Source organism: Phaethon aethereus, assembly GCF_964289735.1.
Source record: "Phaethon aethereus genome assembly, chromosome: 7".
NCBI classification, from domain to species: Eukaryota; Metazoa; Chordata; class Aves; order Phaethontiformes; family Phaethontidae; genus Phaethon; species Phaethon aethereus.
This window is the reverse complement of record NC_138583.1, coordinates 26702458-26725756: the sequence shown is the minus strand read 5'-3', so window position 1 is coordinate 26725756 and position 23299 is coordinate 26702458. Positions and strand designations below refer to the sequence as shown.

General features: G+C 38.0%; 1 protein-coding gene across 1 annotated transcript in view; it reads left to right on the top strand.

The window, feature by feature from the left end:
* Nucleotides 1-20428, top strand: part of SLF2 (SMC5-SMC6 complex localization factor 2) — a gene marked incomplete at its 3' end in the record, with an annotated part of 28113 nt that extends 7685 nt beyond the window's left edge. Inside the window, exons 5-20 of the mRNA XM_082002157.1 lie at nucleotides 567-1726; nucleotides 3947-4029; nucleotides 4930-5046; nucleotides 5281-5448; nucleotides 7269-7371; nucleotides 8844-8919; nucleotides 10734-10875; nucleotides 11335-11443; nucleotides 12593-12769; nucleotides 13558-13655; nucleotides 14340-14427; nucleotides 14938-15060; nucleotides 15889-15966; nucleotides 17707-17793; nucleotides 19187-19255; nucleotides 20393-20428. Of these exons, the coding sequence (XP_081858283.1) occupies nucleotides 567-1726; nucleotides 3947-4029; nucleotides 4930-5046; nucleotides 5281-5448; nucleotides 7269-7371; nucleotides 8844-8919; nucleotides 10734-10875; nucleotides 11335-11443; nucleotides 12593-12769; nucleotides 13558-13655; nucleotides 14340-14427; nucleotides 14938-15060; nucleotides 15889-15966; nucleotides 17707-17793; nucleotides 19187-19255; nucleotides 20393-20428 (2714 nt within the window). The remainder of the gene's footprint in view (nucleotides 1-566; nucleotides 1727-3946; nucleotides 4030-4929; nucleotides 5047-5280; nucleotides 5449-7268; nucleotides 7372-8843; nucleotides 8920-10733; nucleotides 10876-11334; nucleotides 11444-12592; nucleotides 12770-13557; nucleotides 13656-14339; nucleotides 14428-14937; nucleotides 15061-15888; nucleotides 15967-17706; nucleotides 17794-19186; nucleotides 19256-20392) is intronic.
* Between the last annotated feature and the right edge of the window lie 2871 nt (nucleotides 20429-23299).

The following is a 23299-nucleotide window of genomic DNA, read 5'->3' as shown; positions in this document are numbered from 1 at the left end:
ATGAAGTAGCTTACCATGAAGTGTCCAGCTTAAGGCAGGAAGCAGAAAAGCATGGCGAGGAAGGTGGGCTATGGTGCCATAGAACCATAGCCTGAAAACAGATTTCTTCATATTCTGAATGCTTTTTTTATGAGCATTGTTAAAATTATTGCAGTGTTTCCAGAATATTTTTCATACTGTTCATTATTTATAATCATATATGTAATTACAAAAACTTTCTTCCAGTCCCATACCTCAGCTGGGCTATTGTCTGTTTCCAAAGACGGATTGATTTTAGTGTAGAGGAAAAGTGTTCTACAGTGGCTGCTGAGCTTCTTTAGAATAAAAGGATTTAATTTCATTTCCAATTTAGTTTACAATAATAATGTAACAGTATCGTATCAAATTTTCATTGTGGTCCACTGTGTTCAAGCAGAATGGAAATATTGTAGTTTCTGATAAAAATTTCAGTCATAGTTGACTTAAAAACAGAAGTTTGGGTTTTTTTAAAGGTAAGCTGTTATGGTTTTGATTTTAATTTTTAAACATGACAACAGTGGTTTACTTTTTTCTTAAACACTTCATAGATGACCCATCTCAACCAAAGCCAAAGCAGGTTTCAAAACATGAGGCATCTTCTCCAAATGTACTGCGGACATCATCTGAGATGGCCACTGGTAGGCGGAAGAGCCATTCTGTTCCTTCACGCTGCCTTACATCTAAGATGTCTTCTGGGCAATCCAAAGAAATAGACTTTCCTGGGAAAAGAAAACGTGCTGCCATGAGTGTGGATGAAGACAGTTCAAATCAATCTGAAGTATCAAGTTTGAATGACCCTGCTTTTAGTAGATCATCTGCAAAATGCAAAAATAGAAGGTCTGACTTTGTAAAAAATATCCTCTTAAAGTCTACTTGTGGTGATGTTCTGCAACTAATGGAGGCTGCTGCTCTACCTAGGCATGACCTTACTCTTTCAGAGGAATACCTCAACTCAAGCGATGAAAATGAGGAAAGTAAATGCTCCTCTGTAGGTTTGTCATCTTCATATTCTGCACACAGTCCTGGTAAAAATCACATTTCTGTTGTGGATACCAAAGAGAATCAGTTGCAGGTGGCTAACTCATGCTATTTCGTGGACAAGTCCCTTCCTTTTTCTCAGGAAAAAAGTACTGTGTTGCCTTCTCTCCACCACTTAACACAAACGAGAAGTGTGGAATCTCATCTCCAGAACACTGGCTTATCTCAGGTATTGGATGCTAAGAAGGAACAAAATGGGAAAAGACCAGAAAGATGTGCACGCAATAAATCTTACAGTATTCAGTCCAGCAAAAGTTTTTCAAAAACAAAAGACAAGACTTCAGAAAATGCTTCTGATTCTGGTTCAGTAGCAGGTTCTGGGAAACTTGCACTCTCAGAAGAGACTGGTAAAAGTGTTCCCTGTTCATTGTCTTTTGAAGAAGGGTGCATGAACAGCAGCCATATGTCTTCACAACTCTCAGGAGAGTTAAAAGTTGAAAGCGCCTGTACAGACAAGTCCAAGTTGGATGGAAAATCAAAAAGCAGCTTCGATAGTGGAGATGAGAGTTTGGAATGCAGTCTAGATGATGATGATGATGAAGAGGAAGTAGTATTCATGCCACTGCAAGAAATTCTCTCTTCGAGTCCCAAGCCACAGGCAGGAGCCCTGGAAGACTCTTGTCTTGACAGTTTTTCTCAGGACACTGTGACTCCATTACTGAATCTTCATGTAAGTGGCTAAAAACAAACCAAAAGAAGCATTGCATCAGCTTTGTTATGTTGTATTTATTAATACCATTTTTTATGTTATTCATAATGCTTGAAAACTCAAGTGTTTGTCTGCAAAACTGGTTACTCAGCTTAAGGGTCCTGTGCTGTACAGTGCAATGTAGTCAGAGGAAGGGTGTGCTTGTTACTGTGCTTGTCCTTGGAATGGCTGAAAGATGGTTTGTGCAGCCAGATTGCATTAGCGATAGCCTTTTGGTGTTTTTTTAGGAGTTCTGTTTTTGCTTTTTCCCCCTAAAGAAAAAGGCAGGAGGTTACATTTAGAAGATGTTTGGGGTCTAATGTTTTCATTTTCCTCATCAGGTAAGATTTTTATGAGTTGAAGTTAACTAGAGGAAATTGATCTAGATGTTCAGAGATCTGTGTGCTAGATTTCAGTCATATATTCTTGTCACAGTCTGTGATTGTCAGAAATCTGTGTACGAGTTCTTGATCTATAAGTGTAATGTTTTCTTTGAGGTTGAATTTCATAGAAATTGGAAGTACTTTAGAAAGGATTTCAAAAAGCTGAATGACAACTTCTGCTCACAAGGGATAGATTAAGTGTTTGAATCCCAGTTTACAGGATATTATGCTGATGAATTGATCTATGTTTTTAAAAGCCCATTTGTTCAATAACAGCTTATCAAATAAGTAGTTATTTTGAAGTTTTATTGCAAAATAATGTTTTAATTAGGAAGGTCCTGCATTCCTGACAAAGTTGGTACAGATTGGAAATGGCTGCATTTAAATAACAAGATTTTAGTACTGCGTCTGGCTGGGTTGGAGTTAATTTTCTTCACAGCAGCTGTATGGTGCTGTGTGTTTTGGACAAAACCGGTGTCGATAAGAGCCCAGTCTTCTGGCTGTTGCGGAGCAGTACTTGCACAGCATCAAGGCTTTCTCTTCTTCCCATTCTGCCCCTGCAGTGAGTAGGCCAAAGTGGACAAAATGTTGTGAGGGGATGGAGCCTAGAGAGCTGACTCTAGGTGACCAAAGGGATATATGCCATGCCACATAGGGTCATGCCCAGCAATCAAAACCAAGCAGTGGGAGTTAGTCAGGTATCTAGTCATTAATCGGAGTCTAGCTGGGCATCCTTCTGCTTGTGGCAGGTGCTGAGTGCTTGCATCTCTTTCTCTTTTCCCCCTTATCCCCTCTTGTTTCACTTATTAAACTGTCTTTCTCTCAACCCATGAGTTTTCTTGCTCTTGCTTACTGCCCTGCACCACCGGGTGGGGAAATGAACAAGCTGTGTGGTGCTTAGCTGCTGGCTGGAGTCAGCCCGCCGCTATTTTCTACAGTAGAAAACAAACAGCCAAATACCTGTATAAATACTCTTGTCCTCCTCTCCTCCCGTTTTTAAATCTCTGAAACTGTTTATTTGTTGACTGAGTTACTATCTCTGTAGGCAAATTGTGAACAGCGGTAATTATTTTATCTGTCCTTACGATTCGTTATGCAAGCACATTATAGATCAGACTTCTGTGGTTACATACGTATTCCACAATCTTAACCAACATGTCTATGTAATTAATGGTTAAGACTGATAAACAAGTGCGGCCTAGATCAAATGTTTGTGGAACAACGTGACCACAACATTTGGCTTATCCTGTTTCTACATAATTAATGGCCAAGTAAGACAAAACAGTTAAGAACTGTCCCAAAATTTCCATGAGCATGGTTTTTGCATATACTAGCATTCTTCTCTTGTGTTGCAAGATGGGTCATATGTGCACATTGGAATAAAGTCTTGATTCCTTAGTGTTTCAACAGTCGTTCTAGACCTACTAACCAGATAGGAAATAAGGTAAGAGGTCTTCAGCTTTCCCATAAGATTTCCCACACAAAGACATGCTGCTTGTTACATTTAAAAGGTATCTCTGAATACCGAATCTTAATGATGTATTAACTGGCTTTTTTATTAGCAGGTGGACACTAACTACTTAAACTAACTTCTGTTACCTTTGGGTAATAGATTTGACCATTATATAAAACTGTCAAGGGACTGAAAAACCTAGACTGTTAATCGTCCTGTTTTTCAGAGTCTCCTCTGAGTTTTTATCTCCAGATAAAATATCATGAAAATTGGAAGAGGTTTCTATTTTGATTATGTTTATTGTCAAATACTGAATGAATTGATAGCTTGTGGTATTTTTTTAATTTCGTACTATTTCATTTACAGCTTTCTAAGCCTCCCGTTGTTAGCCAGGTGTCATATGTGAACAGCTTAGAACATCTTTTGAAGGAGAAAGAAGAATCTAAAAGGTTTGTGTCTTAAAGCTGCTTTGAAAAAATTGAGATGGAGTTGTAGAAGCTTAGATTTACCTCATCTCCCCGAAACTGATGGAGTTTGGGTAGCAGCAAGACAAGTTTTGCCTGCTGATGCCACCAACATACATCTCATGGGGTCTAGAAGTGCGACTTAGCTGTAAAAGCTGAATGAGAGTCTCCTTCCAAGCAATAATGAGTGATTTGTGATACATCTGTCTACCCCTCAAGAGCCAGACTAAATTTACTGATGCCGTTGTTTTAGGTCACTGAGCCAGCTAGCAGCTGCTGGTCAGGCATGAAACAGAAGTATTTACATCGACTGACTGTACTAGTTTCTTGAAAGGCATTTGTAGCTCAATTTTGGTTTCCAAAGTTGTGTGGACTATTGGTATCTGAGTAGTTACACAGTTCAGTGAACAGAACTAATGAGTGTTCTTGAAAGAGATCTTTTGGGTAGAAAGTGTAATGTGGTTTATGTACTAATGGCAAGTGGTGGTGGTGGGTATATATGTGTGATTAACTGTTTTGGTTAAAGAATCTGACCCTAGTAACTATGGGCTGACTGACTATGGAGTAGTGAATACTCCTATAACTAATACTATTTAACAAAGAAAATACCAATATGACATTTAAAAAAAAAATTCAAGCAGAAAATTTAAAGTTTTGTGCAATCACAAAAAAAAAAATCTATCAGAATTTAGTTGAGTGTATTTGTCTCTGACAAACTAGTGATTGATTGCGCTGTGGGAAATTCATTAGGTTTTGAGAAACATCCACTTTGTATCTTGGAATAGCAAGATGCTTGTTTTTTATACAGATGCAATGTCTCACATGCATGATCGGCTACTGACTCCTGGGTTCACAGTTATTATATAACAGCAACTGTTATTTCAGGGTGGATGAACTAGAAAAGCAGTTACAGGAAGACATACAAGGAAGGGAAACTGATTCTTCAGATGGAGAAGATGAGGATAATGCCAGTGGAGATGAAGATCTCTCAGAGGAACACAGGTCCTTCCAACTCCTAATCTCTCTTTCCATCAGTTGTTGTTAACATGTTTAATGTTAAAAATGGTTTCATTTTTACCGTGTTTTGGGGTTGGGTGGATTTTCTTGGACATTACTGTATTTTAACAATTCAGTTTTCACATAAGGCTGATATGTTCATCATCTGAAAATAAATGTCTCAACCAGCAAATAGCCTCTCAATGTTAAAATTCCTAAGAGCAATTTTGAATTTTACAGGGCGTTTATAAAGAGATTTTCAGTAATAGCTCATGCCATACCTGACTACCACCCTGGAGAAGATATATTTGATTTATCAGCCTCTGGGAAAATCTTCAATCAACATAACCTTGACTTGAGGAATTTTCACTTGGTACCTCAAAATCCTATAGAAAAGCTCCTTCTTAGGTAAGAACATCCTTTTAACTTTGTTGTGTTTACTTGTACAATTTTCTTCAGTGTTAGCAGTTTTTTAAGATAAAATAGTGTCTTTGCATGCAAATGAGCTCTGTCTTACTAAATAGCCAAGACCGACTCCCTTTCCCTGGAATTCTCCTTTTCAGGTTAGCTTTACAGAACAGTGAATTGTTCCTTGAAGCTTCCTTCTTTCCTCCTGTGGAATTCTTGAAAAACATCTTAAGTGAGATGTAAGGCAAAAAATAGGTCTTCTGACTTCTTCCATATTTCTACTGTGTTGGGCTATCATTGATAATCTGACCAGTTTGTGGAAGATAAATGCAGAAGTGAAATGTTATAATCAACAAAAGCTTAACTACCCCAAGACAGAAAGAGGACCTTTGTGGTGAACTGATTTGTGACCTACTAATGTTGCAGTATGTCTGCTGAAAGACTTTTATGTGTTTCCATCCTGAATGGGTCTGGGACTTAGGGCTCCACCTAATGAGGACTGCAGAAAGTCACAATTTGTGACATCTGTTAGATCAGACATTGAGCTAGCGGTGTGTCTGTGTGTATATAAATCACTGTTCTATAACTCATAGGGATTTGTATTTTGTATTTATGATGCTGTCAGTCTACAAATAGCTGGACAAACTCTTGCCTAATACCACAAGTGCAAATCCTGAAAAATTCTGGTTATTTCAGTTGGCATTTTATTCCAAACTTCCATTGGTGAAGCTGAGAGAATGCATTTAATCTTAAAGGATTTTGTACACGTGCATATGTACTATTGTGGGTGTGAAGAGGAGGAGAGTGGCTTCTCATCCCTTGAGGGAGTGATGTTTATGATATACTCATTTGGCTTCAGGCCTCTCATTAGTATGTTTTGAAGATCACAAGGATATAAGCTTCAAAAGTATCTTGTAAATCAGTGACTGGAGGAATGAGAGTTAAACGAATCATCCCTTGCAGAAGGCAATTATGATTTAATTTCTTATGCATTCTGCCCAGTTGGCACAGCCAGCATGTACTGGCTGTCCAGTTGGCACATGGATGTCTTCCTAGCTACTTGCTCAGTCAGACAGGTAGAGGGTGTATGGGTAGGTTAGGACACAGATCCCTCAAGAGAGCTACTTATTTTAGTAGATACTGGGAATAGAGAAGGCTAAAGAAAGGTATGTGGAAAACTGGATATCATTCATTCATCTGCTTATGACACACCTCACTTTCAAATGAAGACTAAATCTAAAATAATTCAGTAATAAAAATGACATATTTTCTCTTTTTCCAACAGCTACTTTTTGCACCTCACAAATTTGCACAGTGAGATTAGACTGTTTGATTTAAATCGCTTTAGTTTGCCTCCAGACTCTTTTTTAAAGGATTAGCTAAAAAATTTAAAACAAAGTTTTTTCTCTTCTCTTCTAAAAGTGTTGGTAAAGGTCATTGGACAGTAAAAAGTCTTATTCGCTGGTCTCATTGAGCGTAGCAGCCCGTCTTTGTAGACAGGCATAATGGTTTGTAGTAAAATGGTGTAAATCAATGTTTGTTTGAAGTTGTTATTGTCTGATAATACAAATGTTTCCAAATTATAGTATGGCATTCTGGAGAAAAAGATAGTTGTTCTAAATAATAAATAAGGTTTAATTACTATAGTATTTCATAGAGGTAAGAGCATAAGAATAACTTCTGTTTTGGATGTTCAGATCGATCTCTGCTGTTGATGATGATCTGAGGGCTGGGGAAGTTCTTTTGCTTTTGTGAAAGTGCCGATTCAACCACTAATTGATTTTTCTCCTCCTTCACCCATCCCCATCTTTGTCTTACAGTTCTGGTGTAACACAGCAGCTTTCTTTGGCTATTAATGGTTTTCTAAGTTCTGCTTACAGTTGTATCTTGTGTCCAGTACCAATTCTAAAGTGGCTTTTCCAGGTAAGAGTATCCTATTCATGCAGTTATATTCTGTCCAGGTATAATATTCTTCCTGGAAGCCATTTGTAGCAGTAGTAATCAGAACATGTTTGTGAATCTGTTGCATGAGGTTAACAACTTTTAAATTAAAAAAAAAAAAAAATCTTTCTTTCTGGGTTCTGATTTGTTCTCCAGTCTGAAATACTTTGATCGTCACTAAGGGTAAAACACTAGGGATGCTTTTTCTCTGCACTTTTTCAGTGAGTGTAAAGTAGCACATCCCTGTCCATCTTCATACGTGTTACCGCATTTGAAAAGGGCACAGTACATGCTAGGTGAGAAGAGACTTCAGGATATAATAGTGTGGGCCAAATCATAAGCAAATGTTAATCTTCTTTCCTTTCACCCTTCAGAAAAAAAAAAGTACATGCTGCAGTATGCAAAAGTGCAAAAGTACTATTTCTACATATATCACCTCCTAAATCATCAGAGCTACCTGCATTATCAGATAATTTTCATTGGAAAAGGTCCATGTGCATTATGGCTCAGGAAAAAGTGTGGAGCCATCCTCAAAGGAAATGTAGCTTTCTGCTTTCTAGACGTCAGTGTCTAAATCCCCAGCAATTTACATTGTTCTTTTACTCACAAAAATGCCCCTCTCCAGTCTCTATTTTATTATTATTTACCACATTCTAATTGTGCCTGAAACAAAAAGGAAAGCTGGACTGCCTGTGAAATTGCAGCCTGGGTCTGTTGACTGGCTTTCTGCTTCTGCTGAAAGGGAAGAGTTTTGCTCTTCCATGTCCTTCCCTCCAGCCAGTAAAGAATTGCCTTCCTCCCCTTCTGTGAGCCCTGGTGTTCCTCTAATAAGGAGGAAGTGTGAGCCAATTCAGCTCGCTTACAGAGCAGGAAACCGTCCAGCACTTGGGGGACAAAAAGAAGAGTTTTTTGCTGGGCTACTGATTTGCTTCAGGAAACCTGAACTCTACTTCATAGTCATGTTTTTGTAGTTAAGAATTGTATGAAAAACTAAGAATTCATTGTTTCAGTTTAGTATTGCTTATGATCAACTTGCCCATGACTAGAAAAGGTTATAGTTAACTCTGTTGCCCCCGCTCCTGATCGAGTAGTTCAATTTGATCACAGATCCAAATGGGTTCTGAAGGGATACATGACACTTTCCAGTCTCTTAACCCTCAGTACCTTCTTATGAGCTAACAGATTCAACCTGGGGTTACAGCATTCTGATATTGCAAATAGTTTAAAGTATTCATAGCATCAATGCACTGCTTGAAATAATATTAACAATATTCTGTTCTCCTTGGTGTATCTTGCTCTAGAGGCTTTGGGGTTGGTTGCTTTGGGGTTGGTTTTTTTTCTGTTATTGTTTCTTTTATTTTACTAAAGAGGAGGAGTTGTTCTTTTTAATTAAAAGAAAACTGATGTCATCATGCAACTTGGTGTTTGACATGTAGCTTCTTTTCTCTCTACAGATGATGTCTGTTCATCCTGACTATTGTGTTTCCACCCAGATTTTAGACAGATTGATGGAGATAACACTAAAAAATGGTGAGTATTTGAAGGATGGAAAACTGACCATCTGAGTGAAGGCATTTCCCTTCTGTTAACTATAGAAAGGTAGTGGGGAGGAAGTAAAAGACACTGGCTCTCTTCTGTGATTCTGGCATGAATTTAGGCTCTTCTGCTACTTACGTAATGCACAGATGCTAGAATTTGGTCTTCACTGAGTATGTGCAAGCTGTACCACAGGATGTGGTCCTGGCATGTATTTGCAAAGCAGTGCATCTGAAACAGAGCCTTTTAAACTCACTTCTGTTACTTCACAAATAGAATTGACCTGAAGAGGAGCCCAGTCTCCTCAAAAGTTTACTCTCCTTTCCATCTTTTACTTCGTAAGATGCATTACAGGGAGGTTGAACTAGATGATGACCTTTAAAGGTCCCTTCCAAGCCAAACTGTTCTGTGATTCCATGCAGACGTTTGTTTCGTAGCCTAAGGACTACAAGATGTTTTTCACATAGTCATATCCAGTATGTAGCATGGCATAGTTTACTTTCCAGATAAATGGCAAAAATGAAAAGAATCATACACCTGCACAAAAAAACACTTTCAAGGATCTGCTTCAGCCCACACTGCTGTTTTTTTCTTGTGTGTTTTGCCTTCCTTCATCTGTACTCTGTTCCTTTGTACGTTCTCCATGCCTTCACTTTATTCAGACCCATCAAAAGTCACTAATTCATTTAAGCCTGCCAGTTGACATCATTAAGAGTAATGTGATTCTCTTGAAGTGCTTGCTCAGATCTGTCCAAATTGTAACCCATATTTTGAATCTTGTTTGAAATCAGACTGTGAGCTGATGTGAGAGGGAATGTAGCCTCCTTATTTTGTGCTTTGCTGGCTTTAAGCTTGATGCTGAATGAGCAGTTCAAGCTGATGAATGAGCATTCAAAGAATTAAGGCTGGGAGAGATCCCAGCAGATCCCTGACATCGGAGCAGGATCAGCTAGGCTACAGTTGCTTCTGGAAGGTTGTCTAACCACTTTAAAATGCCAACTGTGGAGTCTTTAAACCATTCTGAGACATGCTGTTCCAGTGCTTAACTAAGGATGCGTCTTTGTTGTTTTGTTACTGAATTGAATATTGAGATCTGAACCTGCAGTGTCTTGAGTGTTATGTTTCATTGTATTTGGTTTTTTTTCTTACAAACTTAGCTCTAAGACACAAAATTGACTCAATTCAGAATTCTAATGACTTCTGTCATTGTTTGGAAAAAAAAGTGCATCTAGTTTGATATTACCTTGCTAGTTTAGTGTCCTATAGAGAATCCTCTGTACAGTTTGCAGACCTTCAGATGCAAGTCATTGTACAAATCGGCCCTTTCTGCAATGAGCATTGTTCCTTATTTCTATCAAATAAGTGAATTCCATCTCTTTAGCACTTCTGTTCTAGAAACCTTGCCTGTTTTCAAATCTTACTTAGCTCCACTTCCAGTCCCACTATGATAACACCCTCTTGCTTGTACCTACACAGAACGGTAATTTATGAATTCTCTTAAAAGTAAGTATTGCCTCCTTGCTTATTCTGGTGTTTGTGACAAGAGAGAGCTGTGAGGGAAGATGGGTGGAACTTTAAAGTAATTTATCTGTTACATAGGCAAGATGTTTCTCTAGTGTAAAATACTGTATTAGACTACCTTTTTCCCCCCCTCATCTTTCTGAAAATAAGGATATTGTTCAATGTACCAACTCCTCTGAGATGAGAGCCGGTAGAATGGATGCAGACTGCAGAGCTTTTTTGTTTCCCTTAAAAGGAACTAATGCTAAGAACAAGAGTTGAAACTAATCCATGTCTTTTACTTGTAGCTTCCATCAGTGATGAACAGTCTAAACCATGGATTCCTTCACTAGCTGATGTGTCAGCTGTTTTTGTCAATATGGGTGTTGCGTTTAGATCTCTCTTTCCATTGCAGCATCTTCAGCCCAACTTTAACGAGTGTGATATTTTGTAAGTGTTTTCCTTTTGATATTTATTGCTTAGATCCTGTGAAAGCAAACCTTGTGCTTAGAACGTAGAATCAGAAGGTTCTCCTTTATTTCCCCTCCCTTCCATCAAGCCATACTCTTCTTCAAATTCTCAGCTCAGGTCTTAGTAAGAGTAAATAAGCCAGAACTTCAAATAATGCCGACCAGGTAAGAATTCAGCAAACCAGAGCATTTTTCTTTTCTTCTGCTCCTTCCTAATGGAGTTTTACAAGATCTGTTGCCTAAATAGCTGTGCAGAATTGTAAGTAGTTGGTTACAAGTTGAGATAGATGTGTGTGCTCTGTAACTGAGAATTGTTTTGATTTTAAGGCATTTTGAAACATGCAGCGTTTGTGCTTTTTCTTCAGTTTGATGCAAATATAAGCTTTTGTGGGCTTTTAAATTGTTGATTTATTGCTCAGATTAATGTGTCTCTTATTAGAAATCAGATGCAAGAAACAGTGGGTAAACAACAGCCAAGAGGAGACCTAACTTCTGCCACTCCAGCCTTCTCCAGTCTAGCAGAAAACAATTTAATTAATGTGATTAAGGTGAGAAAACTCCAGTTAGTGTGGGAGGGGGTTTTGTGTTGGGTTTTTTTTTGTGTGTGTGGGGGGTGTGCTTTGTTTTGTTGTTTGGTTTTTTGTTTTGTTTTGTTTTTTTTAGCAAAAACCCTGGTGTCTAAATCTGGTCCTAGGCATGTTTTGTGGGTAGTTGCTATCCTGGGGTTTCAGCTTCACATTCAGCAGACATTATTGCAGGCTTGTTGCAAAGTTTAGAGTTTCCTGACTTCCATTGGCTTCACTCACAGCTGCACAGTTCTGCTGCCTTCCTTTTCCACCTATGGCGCTTTTAGCAAATGTCTTTGCTCCTTGCGTAGAAGAAACTATCCATTTTTGTGTTCCAGTGGAAATGGGAAGGGGAGTTGATGTTGGGCAGTGTGTTTTGTGCTGCCTCGGTGTGTTAGTTAGTGCCGCTCTCGTAGGTATGCGATCAGTCCCTGTGCAGCACAAGCTGAGTGAGATGGGAGCTCATGGAGGGCAGATGGAACTGTGACTGACTGTTAGATCCATGCACTGTGTCCCATGAGACCATAGGCTGAATGAGTGCTGGTCACACTTCACAGGCTAGTTCTCTGTGATTAAAGGTTGTATGGTGAAAATACTGACTTTATAACTGATTTCAGAGTTTCTTGTGGAAGTATCTGAATTCTCTCTTTAGAGATTTTTAACTCTAAAATGACTTAGTTCAAGAGGAAGCATTCAGAACATCCCCACTAGAGATAGAATACACATGTCTTGATTAATTTGTGTTCTCATTTACACACACATCACATGTTGTAAGTACCATGTGATGATACTTGGGTGGGGAAAAATATCTTGATTTATCTTGTGTATTTTGAAAGTCTGTCCGTCTTTCAGTTAGATGAGGATTATCTGTGCAGTGGAGAAAAATCTTTCCTACTCCTGTAATGTCCAGGGAACATTGCCATTGTTCAAAAGATGAGCCTCCAGTAGGTATTAAAAAAAAAATAATAGAGTGCGGTTACTGGGAGATGGGGAGATGTTAGTACACAAGTCTTGCAAGAACAGTATCATTTCAGGTGCACTTTATGTAAGGGTGGAAAACTCAAGTTCTCATCATACTTCAAAATAAGCTAAAACAATTTTGGGTTTTAAAGCTTTTTATTTCTTTTAAAGTTTCTAGGTTTCTGTACAACAGTAATTCAAGGTGGATATACTGATCAAGAAATACTGCTGCTGCTTCTATTGCTATTTAAAATAAGCTTGGAGAAACAGTTAAAGCAAATTCCCTTGATAGATTTTCAGTGCCTTTTCATAAAGCTTCTGATAAGTATAAAAGACTGGGATACAAAGGTAACTTCATACGTAATTTTCTTGTATTAGATTTATGAAACTGCAACTTAATTTTCAAGGAGCTTCTGTTTTGAAGTTGTTGCTTTTTCTTGACATGCCAGAAAAATAATGCTTGAAGATGTGATATGAACAAATTGGGAGCTTTGGATTTGTGTGAGATTTAGGAGATGGGTGGGTATACTGAGAGGGTTTTTGTCACATATCATGCTTGCCTATCCCCTTCTGCAAGGGGACCATTGTATTGAACTTAATCTTACATTTACTAAAATATCTGTATGTTTAAAATGGCTGTCTGAAAGAATGAAGAAATTATTGCACTAGGCTGATAAAATGTCATTAAAAGCAATCTGATCTCAACTACCGTAAAATAGTATTGAGCACACTTAACTACAGGTGCAATGCAGAAATACTTTTATGCACATCATCTCTTAATAGATCAATTCCTTTTAAAGTTTATGCTGTATATATTTCTAGGGAGTGGAATCACAGAATCATTTAAGTTGGAAGAGATCTTTAAGATCATCAAGGCCAACTGTTAACCTAGCACTGCCAAGTCCACCATTAAACCACGTCCCTAAGCACCACATCTCCATCTTTTAAATACTTCCAGGGATGGTGACTCGGACACTTCCCTGGGCAGCCTGTTCTAATGCTTGACAACCCTTTTGGTGAACAAATGTTTCCTAATATCCAATCTAAGAAATAGATGTGTACTCCTTTGTAAATAAAACAAATGTCTACCATATCTGCTCGTCACTATCAGGATTTTTGTTGTTGTTCTTTTAAAGATGCCTGAGCTCTGCCTGGCAGTGAGTGAGCTCTCCAGTTATCACCATAACCTCCTGTGGCTAGTTCAGCTGGTGCCTAGCTGGATAATACGTGGACGGTAATGACACTGTAACATGAGAAATATATAGTATCATTAACAGCTAATTTATTTGTATAAGCTCAAGGTCTGATAAATGCAATAGGTATTATGTGGTGCTTTACAACAAAAAGTATTTGGGTTTTCTGTTACAGATGTATATGCAATTCTTACTGTCTATATATAGCTTCTTGATCACCTCTGCTGTGAAAAAGAGTTATTTTACATTTTATGTGTTGTTTTCTGGACTGCAGGCTTCCTGGTACCCTATAGTAAAGAAAGACTTAACAACTCCAGATTCTGACATCCACCATGTACTCTAATTCCTGTCTGAATGACCAAAAATTAAATTTTCTTTGGATGATTCATGTCTGCTAAGTGTCAATCTGTTATGAGTTCTGTATCTTTGAAATGAATAAATTATAATGTATCTGAGCGAGAAGAATGAATTAGGTCCTCAATTTCAGGCTTGGAGGCAAGCATCTAGCAGTGTTTACTTGTGCAGAGGAAAAGCTGCAATGAAATAAGGGTACTTACGTTTTACTAGCCTCTTTACTACTTTAATAGCGCCTATATTCAGGAAATCTAATGTCATGGTTGTAGGCAAGTTTATGTCTAAGGAAGCCATGCATAGCCTCATATACTTTGTAGAAACTGTGGATTTAAGAAATTCTCTGGGGAAAAAAATATTTAATTGTTTTTCAGGGAAGTGAGAAGACGTCTTAGCCTAGTGATAATTTCAAAGCTTCTTAATAAAAAGCATCTAGAAATACCTGATGACAGTGACAAGCAGGTACTGTGTATATGTGTTGTATGTGTATAATTTGAAAGTTTAGAAAACATGTATATTATTGTTTGTGGTTTATGTTTTAATAATGTAAGCCTATTTTCAAGAACCTTGCAAAATGACCAATTAGTAATTTTTAGTTTAGGTTAGTATTGGAAATATATTTGCGCATGTGTGTAACTTGCATGTTCTGCAGCCTGTAACTGCACTATTGTTTATGTGCCTAAACACTCATTTTGGACATGGGAAAGAGGTCTACGCTTCTTTCAGTCTTTCTTCTGTGTTGGTGTAGAGTTGCTCTTTGTTTTCGTAGGGTTGATCTTTTATTGAGGCAACATACAAACACTTCAGTTTGTGAATAGTCAAAAATTACCCAAAACATGAAATCTTCCATTTTAATTAAAAATCCCTTTTATGTTTGTGTCTTTAGTAGACAAATAATATTGTAGTGGCACTCAGTTTCCAATTTTCTGCTGCCAGTAAACCAGTCCAATTAGTTAATGTTTGTATCTGTAGATTGCTCTTCTGCATCAGTTTCTGGTGTGCATGAAACCTTCTAATCTACTAAAGAAGATGAGAGGAGGACTGGAGCAGCAGAATGCTGATGGAGACCACTTTCATACAAAACTGGAACAGGAGGTATATAGTTGATTGTGCTTTTTTGCATTCATCTTTTTATGCATCTTCTACAATTGTGAGAATGTTTCTTCTAATTTCTGGTAACTGAGGGCAGTTCTGTACATGGAACTGTACATACACTATTTCGTTGCTGTTCATGTGTATAATTAAAATATTACTCATGTTCAATTTTGATTATAGTCGTGTAAGGAGAGTAGCAGCATGTGATGGAGGAAGCTGTATTAGGCTGTTTTACAAAGAGGGAAATAGTCAGATTTTCTGAATGGCTAAAGTCATATGGATGTCTTGAGTCCTGTCTTCTGTAATCAGAGGACCATCCTCCCGCCCTTGTGATGTAATCAGTGGAAACTGTTTGATGCTGAGCCAGACTTTCACCTGCAGGCTTCAGAAAGATTTATGAATCTTTTATGAACCTTTTCTCATAAACAAGTGTTAGAAAGATTTAGTATTTCCATCCATCCAAAAATTGAATATTGGTTTGGTTATTTGAGTCTCTCATGGAATCTCTTAGCAAGTATTTTGATCTGGATGTAGGTGATGGGAAAATGAAGACAACTGTTGAATTTAATTTTGAGTAATTAAAACTACAGAATGTTTTGTAGGTTACTTAGTTAACTTAGAACACTGTAATACTGTTTTAAAATGTTTCTAATATATGAATGTACTGTTTTAAATATTTAATAGTTATTTAGGCAGATGTGTAGACATAGTTGTCCATTGATCTGGCTGTTGGAGGAATCATTCTAGAAAGCAAAGATGGTGCTGTATCTAGATGTGAAAAGTTATGACTGTGCTTTGACTGCTTAATCTCATTCGATTCCTCTCCAGGCATACTACCTAATCTACATCCTCCTTCATCTAGTCAGTGAAGCTACTTTCTTTGATGTTGTAAATTCTAACCAAAGGGTAAGTAATTTCAGTGGCTGGATCTTTAGATTTTAAAAGACTATTTATCATGCGCACTTGGTCTATTTTGGTAAGAGCCATCATGTGATAGAAGATCACCAGTGGGTAATAGCACTGGGAGAAACTTTTTTGTTCTGGGGCAAAGTAAATGCAGAAGAGCTTTCTCTGCACTTTCTCCAGAGGAAAAAAACCTCTTCTGCATTTCTTCAAATGTAACGTATCTCAAAACATAAGGCTGTGCATCAGCAGACATTCATTTTGTTAGTCTTTCTCAGAAAGTATCTGGAGATTAACTCAACACAGAGATTCTAAGTCATCCAATGATCCTATGAACTTTTGAAGTAGGGTTGAAATTTTTTCTTCTAGACTGAAACCACTTTGAAAATATCCAGTAAAATATGTTCAAACACATCATGGTTTTCTGCGCTGGAGTACAGCCATGCAGCAAGTGAAAGCTAGGACTCTCTGTTCTCTGTAGCGATAGTTCCATTGTGCCATGTGATGTGAACTGTCTGTTATGACAGTTGATGTCTGTTAAGTAATACCTTCTGCTTAGCCTTTCAGTAATCCTGTTCAGATTTCTGTGATCGTTTGCTGTGAGTTTCTTGCTGCGAGTTGTTTGTGTACGCCTTCTGCCCCGCACAATCACTCTTGGCTTTTAAGAAATCTGTCCTATGAACTGTTAGAGAGAGGTAAAGCAGTAATGTCTGGGTATATCTTGGGGCTTAAGTGTCTCAGTTTCCTACTCAATGCAAAAAGATAATCACAGAGTGTAATCTGAGACAAAATCATATTTGGTAAAGAAAATAATTACATTGTGATGATCTTTGGAGATATGTTTTTTACAACTGTCTTTCTGAAGATTTGTGGAGAATTTGATCTTCTTAATTTTTTTTAAATGTTTCTATTTCTTAATGAAGCAAGATTCTATTATTTACTGACCTGTAGCCATCAAGTGGCAAGAGGAATGTGGATGAATATTGTGCAGGCTAGACTTTGTATAAAATCAATATAACTATTTCATTTCTGGTCCTCTTCCAGTTAGATGGAGTAGATTGTCATGGTCTTGAGACACCAGCAAATGTATATAAGTAAAATTTCAGCATGTCTCACCTGTTCTGCAGAGCAGAGCCCCTTTGCGGCTGTTCAGTGATGGATTGAAAACAGAATTTTATGAAGAAATTTGCAGAATGCAAAAGATCTTGGGAGCCATTCTCAAGAAATTGTGAAGTTGCAAAACTGCTTTATTAAAGTAATCAGAAATTTAGAGAGAAAGAAAACATCAGTGCATAATCCCTGCATATGTTTTACTTGCTCAGCCAATTCATACAATAGAAAATGACCTGAGTCATCACTACTGAAAAGGTTATTTTTAGCTATTGTAACTTCAGAACATTTTTTTTGCTGATAAAAGATCTGAATGGCACTGCACTTTCTACTTTGGGGACAGAAAGGATTTACAAATTAGCTAGCAGGAACTTTAAAATTCATGATGTATAGCTCTACTGTACTTTGAAAACTATTTTTTAAAGCTCTTAGACCTGGTTTACCGGGTGCATACCAGCAACTGATAGAGGATGTTGTGATCTTGTTTTCTTTCTTTTCCCCCCTTCCTTACTGTATATTTCTGAGAAAAATTCAAACTGAAGCATATAATTTTTAAATTGAAATAATACTTGAAGAAAGTTTTAGTTTTGATGTGGAGGACTTAAATAGCTGTACACTTTTGTCTTTATTTAGCAACACTTACTGAAGCTTTGTGGTGCCTTAGATAAGCATGTAAAATGTGATATTAGGGAAGATGCAAGACTGTTTTATCGAACTAAGGTAAGACACGTTAAGTTAGTTTTGTTTGTTTGCTTTTGGGGTGGCTTTTAGTGTTCTTGATGTGTGGTGCTCCCTCATCCCAACCCTGGAAATTCTAAGAGTTCCTCATTCGTTTGTTTTGGTTTTTTTTTTCCCCCCCCTGGTTTCTCTGTCTGCCTCTTGTCTTTGCATGTACATAGATACATGCCCATTTTAATGCACTGAAAATACTCTTTTTGCTAACAGCAGCAGTCTTAACAACTGTAAAATGTGAGCTTGTCTTCTTTTTAGCCAGGCATCTCAACTTTTAGAACTACAGAGTTGCTCTGTTTCTTTTCCTGGCACTCACTGATGGTTGGCTCCACTTTTAAAAGCAGAGGTTACATGCAGGGCAGGATACAGAGGACTGGAAGACTAGCCTGTCTTGCATGTGTCTCTGTTTTATTTACAATTTAATGAGTTAGTTAAAAATGTTGTGGATTTAAGCCAACAGTGTATGTGATGTAGCATCAAGCTTGGATAATTGCCTTTCATTTGCTTTGTGGTGTGGGGCTTATTAATGATAGTCCTAATTTTGTGACTTTCAGGCTTTGCATGCTGTCGTAGTAAACCAAATCAGATCAGTGATAAAGTGACTGACCTCAGCTTTGAAAAGCCTTGGCTTCCTTGGCTATAAATCAAACGTTTGCAGTTGTGTGCATCCTTACCTCTCAAGAAGATTTTTGTTTTTTATTCAGCCAGATTAGTAGAGCATGGATCCTCTTAACAAGTTCATTACTCTTGCCTTGGATTTTTGTATCTCGAGTTGCCTTTTGTTTCTGTTGCTCTGGCACTGAGAGGGGAAAATCTTACTCTTGTTTTTCCCCTTCACTTCATTTATGTAATAGTACAGTAACTTCCAGAGGATGCCACTGTGCTGGGTTTTAACACAGATATGAAGCAAATCTCAGTTCTGAATGGCTTGGATTAAATACCTGCTTGTGATTGGTTATGAAAAAGCACAGTTTTATGTATAAGAAATTGATTTCAGAGTCAGACAGTGCTGCATGGCTGGCTTTTGTGATGGCAGTCGCAGGCACCTTTTCTAGGTACAATCAGGCTTGAGTAACAAACCTAATTTACCTGAATGATGAGGTGGGTGTTTGGAGGCCAGAGGCTTGTGTTGATTCCAGACACTTAACATGGGGAGTCATGTGCCTGTAATGTGTTTGTGTGGAGTACGTGACTTTGAATTCAGAGTCCTAAATTACAGGGATCTGGTTGGAGTTGAGGTGATGATACTTTGTGCCATATGTAAAATTGTTCCCTCCCGGTAAACCTTGGGCGCTGGGTTTGAGGCAGGGTAGTGGAGACAGGGGGTGTGATTTTGGCTTTTTTAACATGAATGGCTAACCTATTCAATCTGAATTTGCAGGTGAAAGACCTAATTGCTAGGATATATGGCAAATGGCAAGATATGATACAAACCACTCGGCCTACTCAGGTACTGTGATGAAACCTTTTTCTCTCTCTTCATATTGCAGGGTGCATTTAACTAATTTTTTAGCATTTGAAATAGCATATTCTTTCAAAGACTTTTTTTTTTCCCCCCCATAAATGGCATGGCTGTGAAATACACTTAGATGTATTAGAATACATTTTAATTAAAATTCTTATTTTGCTGGCTTCAATAAAACCAAGATTCCATTTTTATCCTTAAAAGTATGGCTTTTATAAATGGCTTGCGTGATGCACTAAAATGCTAGTACTGAGTCAAGTCACAGGGCCTGTCTCTGATTATAGTCATTAGCAGACGCTCGAAAAGGACGCTGGGGCAGGAATGCAGTGATGCACTTCCTGCTCTAGTCTGGCAGCGTGTGACTTCAAGACTACTCAAGTCCAAGGCTCTATTCACGTATTTTTAACGGCTCTTGATAACTCCTCCTCCTTTGAATGTGTTGAATCTCATGCAATGATTAGGAAAAGCCTTTCATGCTCTATAAAAATGTGCAGTAGCAAATAATGTCATGATTAGTCTCTCATTAATATTTGCCTTCATCATACCTAGCTGGCCTTGGTAGAATAGGTGGATGATTTCTGTTGATATCCAGAGTTCAGAGCTGTTTCTTCCGGTCTAGGGTTCTAAGGTTTCTTTTGTAATGTGATCAGACCAACTGTTTGAATCCTGTCTTGGAATATAAAGCTACCTGTCTTGGAAAAGCTTAGCTTTCCAGTAATGTAGTGTATCACCCACATAAAATTTCAATTATACATATATGCTTAGTATTGATTTCAGTTAAGAATTGTGTAATCAACCATTTGTCTCTAAAGACTATTAATCAATCCCAGCAATGTGCAAAGAAGACAAAATTTGTAGCTTGTGTGACATTTCGTGTTACAGAGGGGGAACGGAATTCAGTAACACATGGCTGCATAAGCTGCTTGGCTACTTAGCAATTGATGAAAGTTGATAATGTTGCCAAGCTGTTTTTTCAGAGATATTTGGGGTAACTGGCACGTGTTTCCGAATAAAATTCTAGGGACTTGAAACACATTGTGGTGATCTCAAACTAAGCACTTGCCTACTCTACTTCTATCATTGGTTTTCTGACCTGTTTACTACTGTGTTTTTACTCCTTAGGGAAAACTGCATGACTTCTGGGAGCCAGATTCATGAAATCTTGCCTAGTTCAGGGAAAATAACAGAAAAACTCTGAAACCAAGGAAGGTGTAGACTGAATGGAGCTTCACCTTGGTTGGAACAGAAGAAATCAGTCACCTGAGTTAGAACGTGAGCTTGATTCAGGCAAATACCAGAAACACAAGGATCTAATTTGATTAACATTGCTTTTGCTACAAATACACTACTTCTGAAAAATTGAAGTGGGTAAAGTGGAAAAAAAACCCCAGCTATTTCTATAGCCCTGTCTGAATTGGCTAGTAATACTTCATCATAGTGAAAGCTGAGGGAAGTTTTCTCATTTCCATTGTTAATCACAAGACATTTGACAACCATATGTATTAGTTTTGTTGCCAGCGCACACCTGCAAGCATTGTTTTAGGATGGCTGGGAAAGAACTGCCCTGTGACATGGAACGTGAGTTCAGAAACAGTGTTAGACCTCCCCTGTTGTGAGCAGGTGAGGAAGTGGTGCAGAACTGGGCTGAGTAACAGAATTGCCTGAACATGTTAATCTGCAAAGCAGAATTGGTATGACCATCCAGTGTCTCTAAAAAATACAAAATACAGCAGCTGCATGTGAACAGGTGGCTGCTCTCACGTTCACTTGAGGGTGGAACAGAACGTAAGAGGGCTTGTGCCCAAACAGGTTAAGAGGATGCTTCTTCGCACTGTGGTTGTGTTTTATCGAATAACAAAATGGAATTTTTTATTAGTGATGTACTCATTTTAACTTAACTTCCTCATCTTAAAGCATTAATTTATTTATGCAGTGAATGTGACTGCACATGTTTTCTATAAGACCAAGGTGTAAATCAAATCTTGTTACACCAGTAGTATTGTTGTACTGCTCTTTAAAAAACTGTTACCTGGCTTCAGCACTTTCTCTAAATGGAGGGAATACTATTCCTAAAATACCAGCTCAGTGGAGATTTGAGGAGATGAGCACTTGGCCACATACGTAAAAACTGTGAAGGCTGTGTGAGGTCTGAATTCCTGTGTGTGAAGTCTTGTCGCACACGCAGTATGTGCGCAAAGCTCCAAGAGCTGTTTGTGAAACAATCAAAGGAAGATGAGAACTCCTTCTGTGCTCTCTGTGCAAATGCCATCATTCAAATCTTGCGTTGCTGTATATGTGATGAGAAAGTTAAGGTTTTTGGTAGAAGCACCAACTGGGACTCCCTTAAGTGAGATTTTTAATAATATCAACATGTGCGTTTTACAATACCGTTTCCTTTAACTTTTGTAGGTTACCCTGTCTTGTCTTGTATGATAAATTCCCTACAACTTTCCAAGTAAGAATGTAAAATAAGACTCAAACCCTCCAAACCAATCTTCAAATTTAAGTATGTATATTACATATAGAGGAACTGCTATAGAGTGGACACATGTCTTATAGGGAAGGTATTTTACTTGCAAATTCATACTAAATGTTTTTGTCTTTCACTTCGAGTGTTAACGAGTTAGCCTAGGACCGCAGCATCTCTGTGCCCTTCATAGGATAATCAGCTAATCTTTGTTCAAACAAAAGTTACACTTGTGGCATTGTTTGAGGATTGGGGATGGGGGCGGGGGTGGTGTATTCCCTTTTTTTTTTAATCTCAACATGTTATTTAAGAATTGGAAGAATCTACCTCAAAGGGTATCTTTGGCAATAGAACTGCTTTAGGCTAAAAAAAAAAGTATGTGGTGTTACATAGGTGTGGCAACACCATCCTTTGCTCTGCCTGTCTTTGATAGTCTATCAGCCTTCCCTCTGGTAGCAGTTGCTTACTCTGTTGAAGATCTTGTATGTAATTTTATTAATGTTTGTATTTTTTCTCACTACTGTTGTATAAAGTTTAAAAAAAATTGCAGAATGTTTACTGTATGTAATGTGTATATATTTTTCTTACCATGTAAAGTTAAAGTTGCTGTCCTGTATATTTTGGAGAAGGAAAGGGGAGGGGTTTAGATGAACAGCTTTTGTACTGCAGTTCGGAGCACATTGAAACTGCTGGCTTTTTTTTCCAGATGAAATAACCACTTTGATACTCACTTTTATTTAATAGAACAATGAAAAAATAAAGCCAGTCATGCTTTTCTAATTAAATGTCCCTACACAAAATGGGCATGCCTCAGCTCTGTTTCGCACAAAAAAAAGATGTCTGCAGGTCCTCTTCTGCTCTTATGGCAGACATTGCAGTGCTTGGGTTCACAGCTGATTAGCTTACTATAAATGGAGAAGGTCATGAAATAAATCTTAGCTCAGCCAGTCCTGTGTTTTCATGCTTAATGCCTGTGTATACATTCTGGCATTTTCCCCCTCTCTCTCCCCCTCCCGCTTTGTCTGGACTCTTCTTCCATCTGTTTTGTAGCTGAGTAGTAATTCCCCAGTTGCTTAAGTCTAGACGTGGGTTGAATTGGAGCTCATCAGTGTCCTTACAGAGATGATACCAAAGCATCGCTGTAGAGTCTTTACAAGGGACTGCTGAGCACTGCTTCAGGACTCCTGGAAATGAAGTAGCAAACCTGCTGCTGCTGTTTCGCTGACTCATTTACTGGCCCCCAGCCGGAAGTTACATGCATTTGGAAAGGCTGTTTGCACAGTAAATGTCTTAACTGCTTTGGTTGTCTTCAGATAAGCATTTTGCACTGAGGTTTATCTTTTGATATTATGTTGGCTGTATTAAGAGCCAGGTTATCTCATTTCATGTGAAATTAGGTGCACTTTATTGCAGTAATCACAGACAAAAAATAATTAAAGGCTGACTAAAAAATACGTATTTGTGGCTCTTTGCCTTTTTTTTTTAACTGACAAACCTCTGTATGGCTTAAAAAAAAAAGCTTCTGTCTTGAAGTTGAAGAAACCTGCCAGCAAAACTACTTG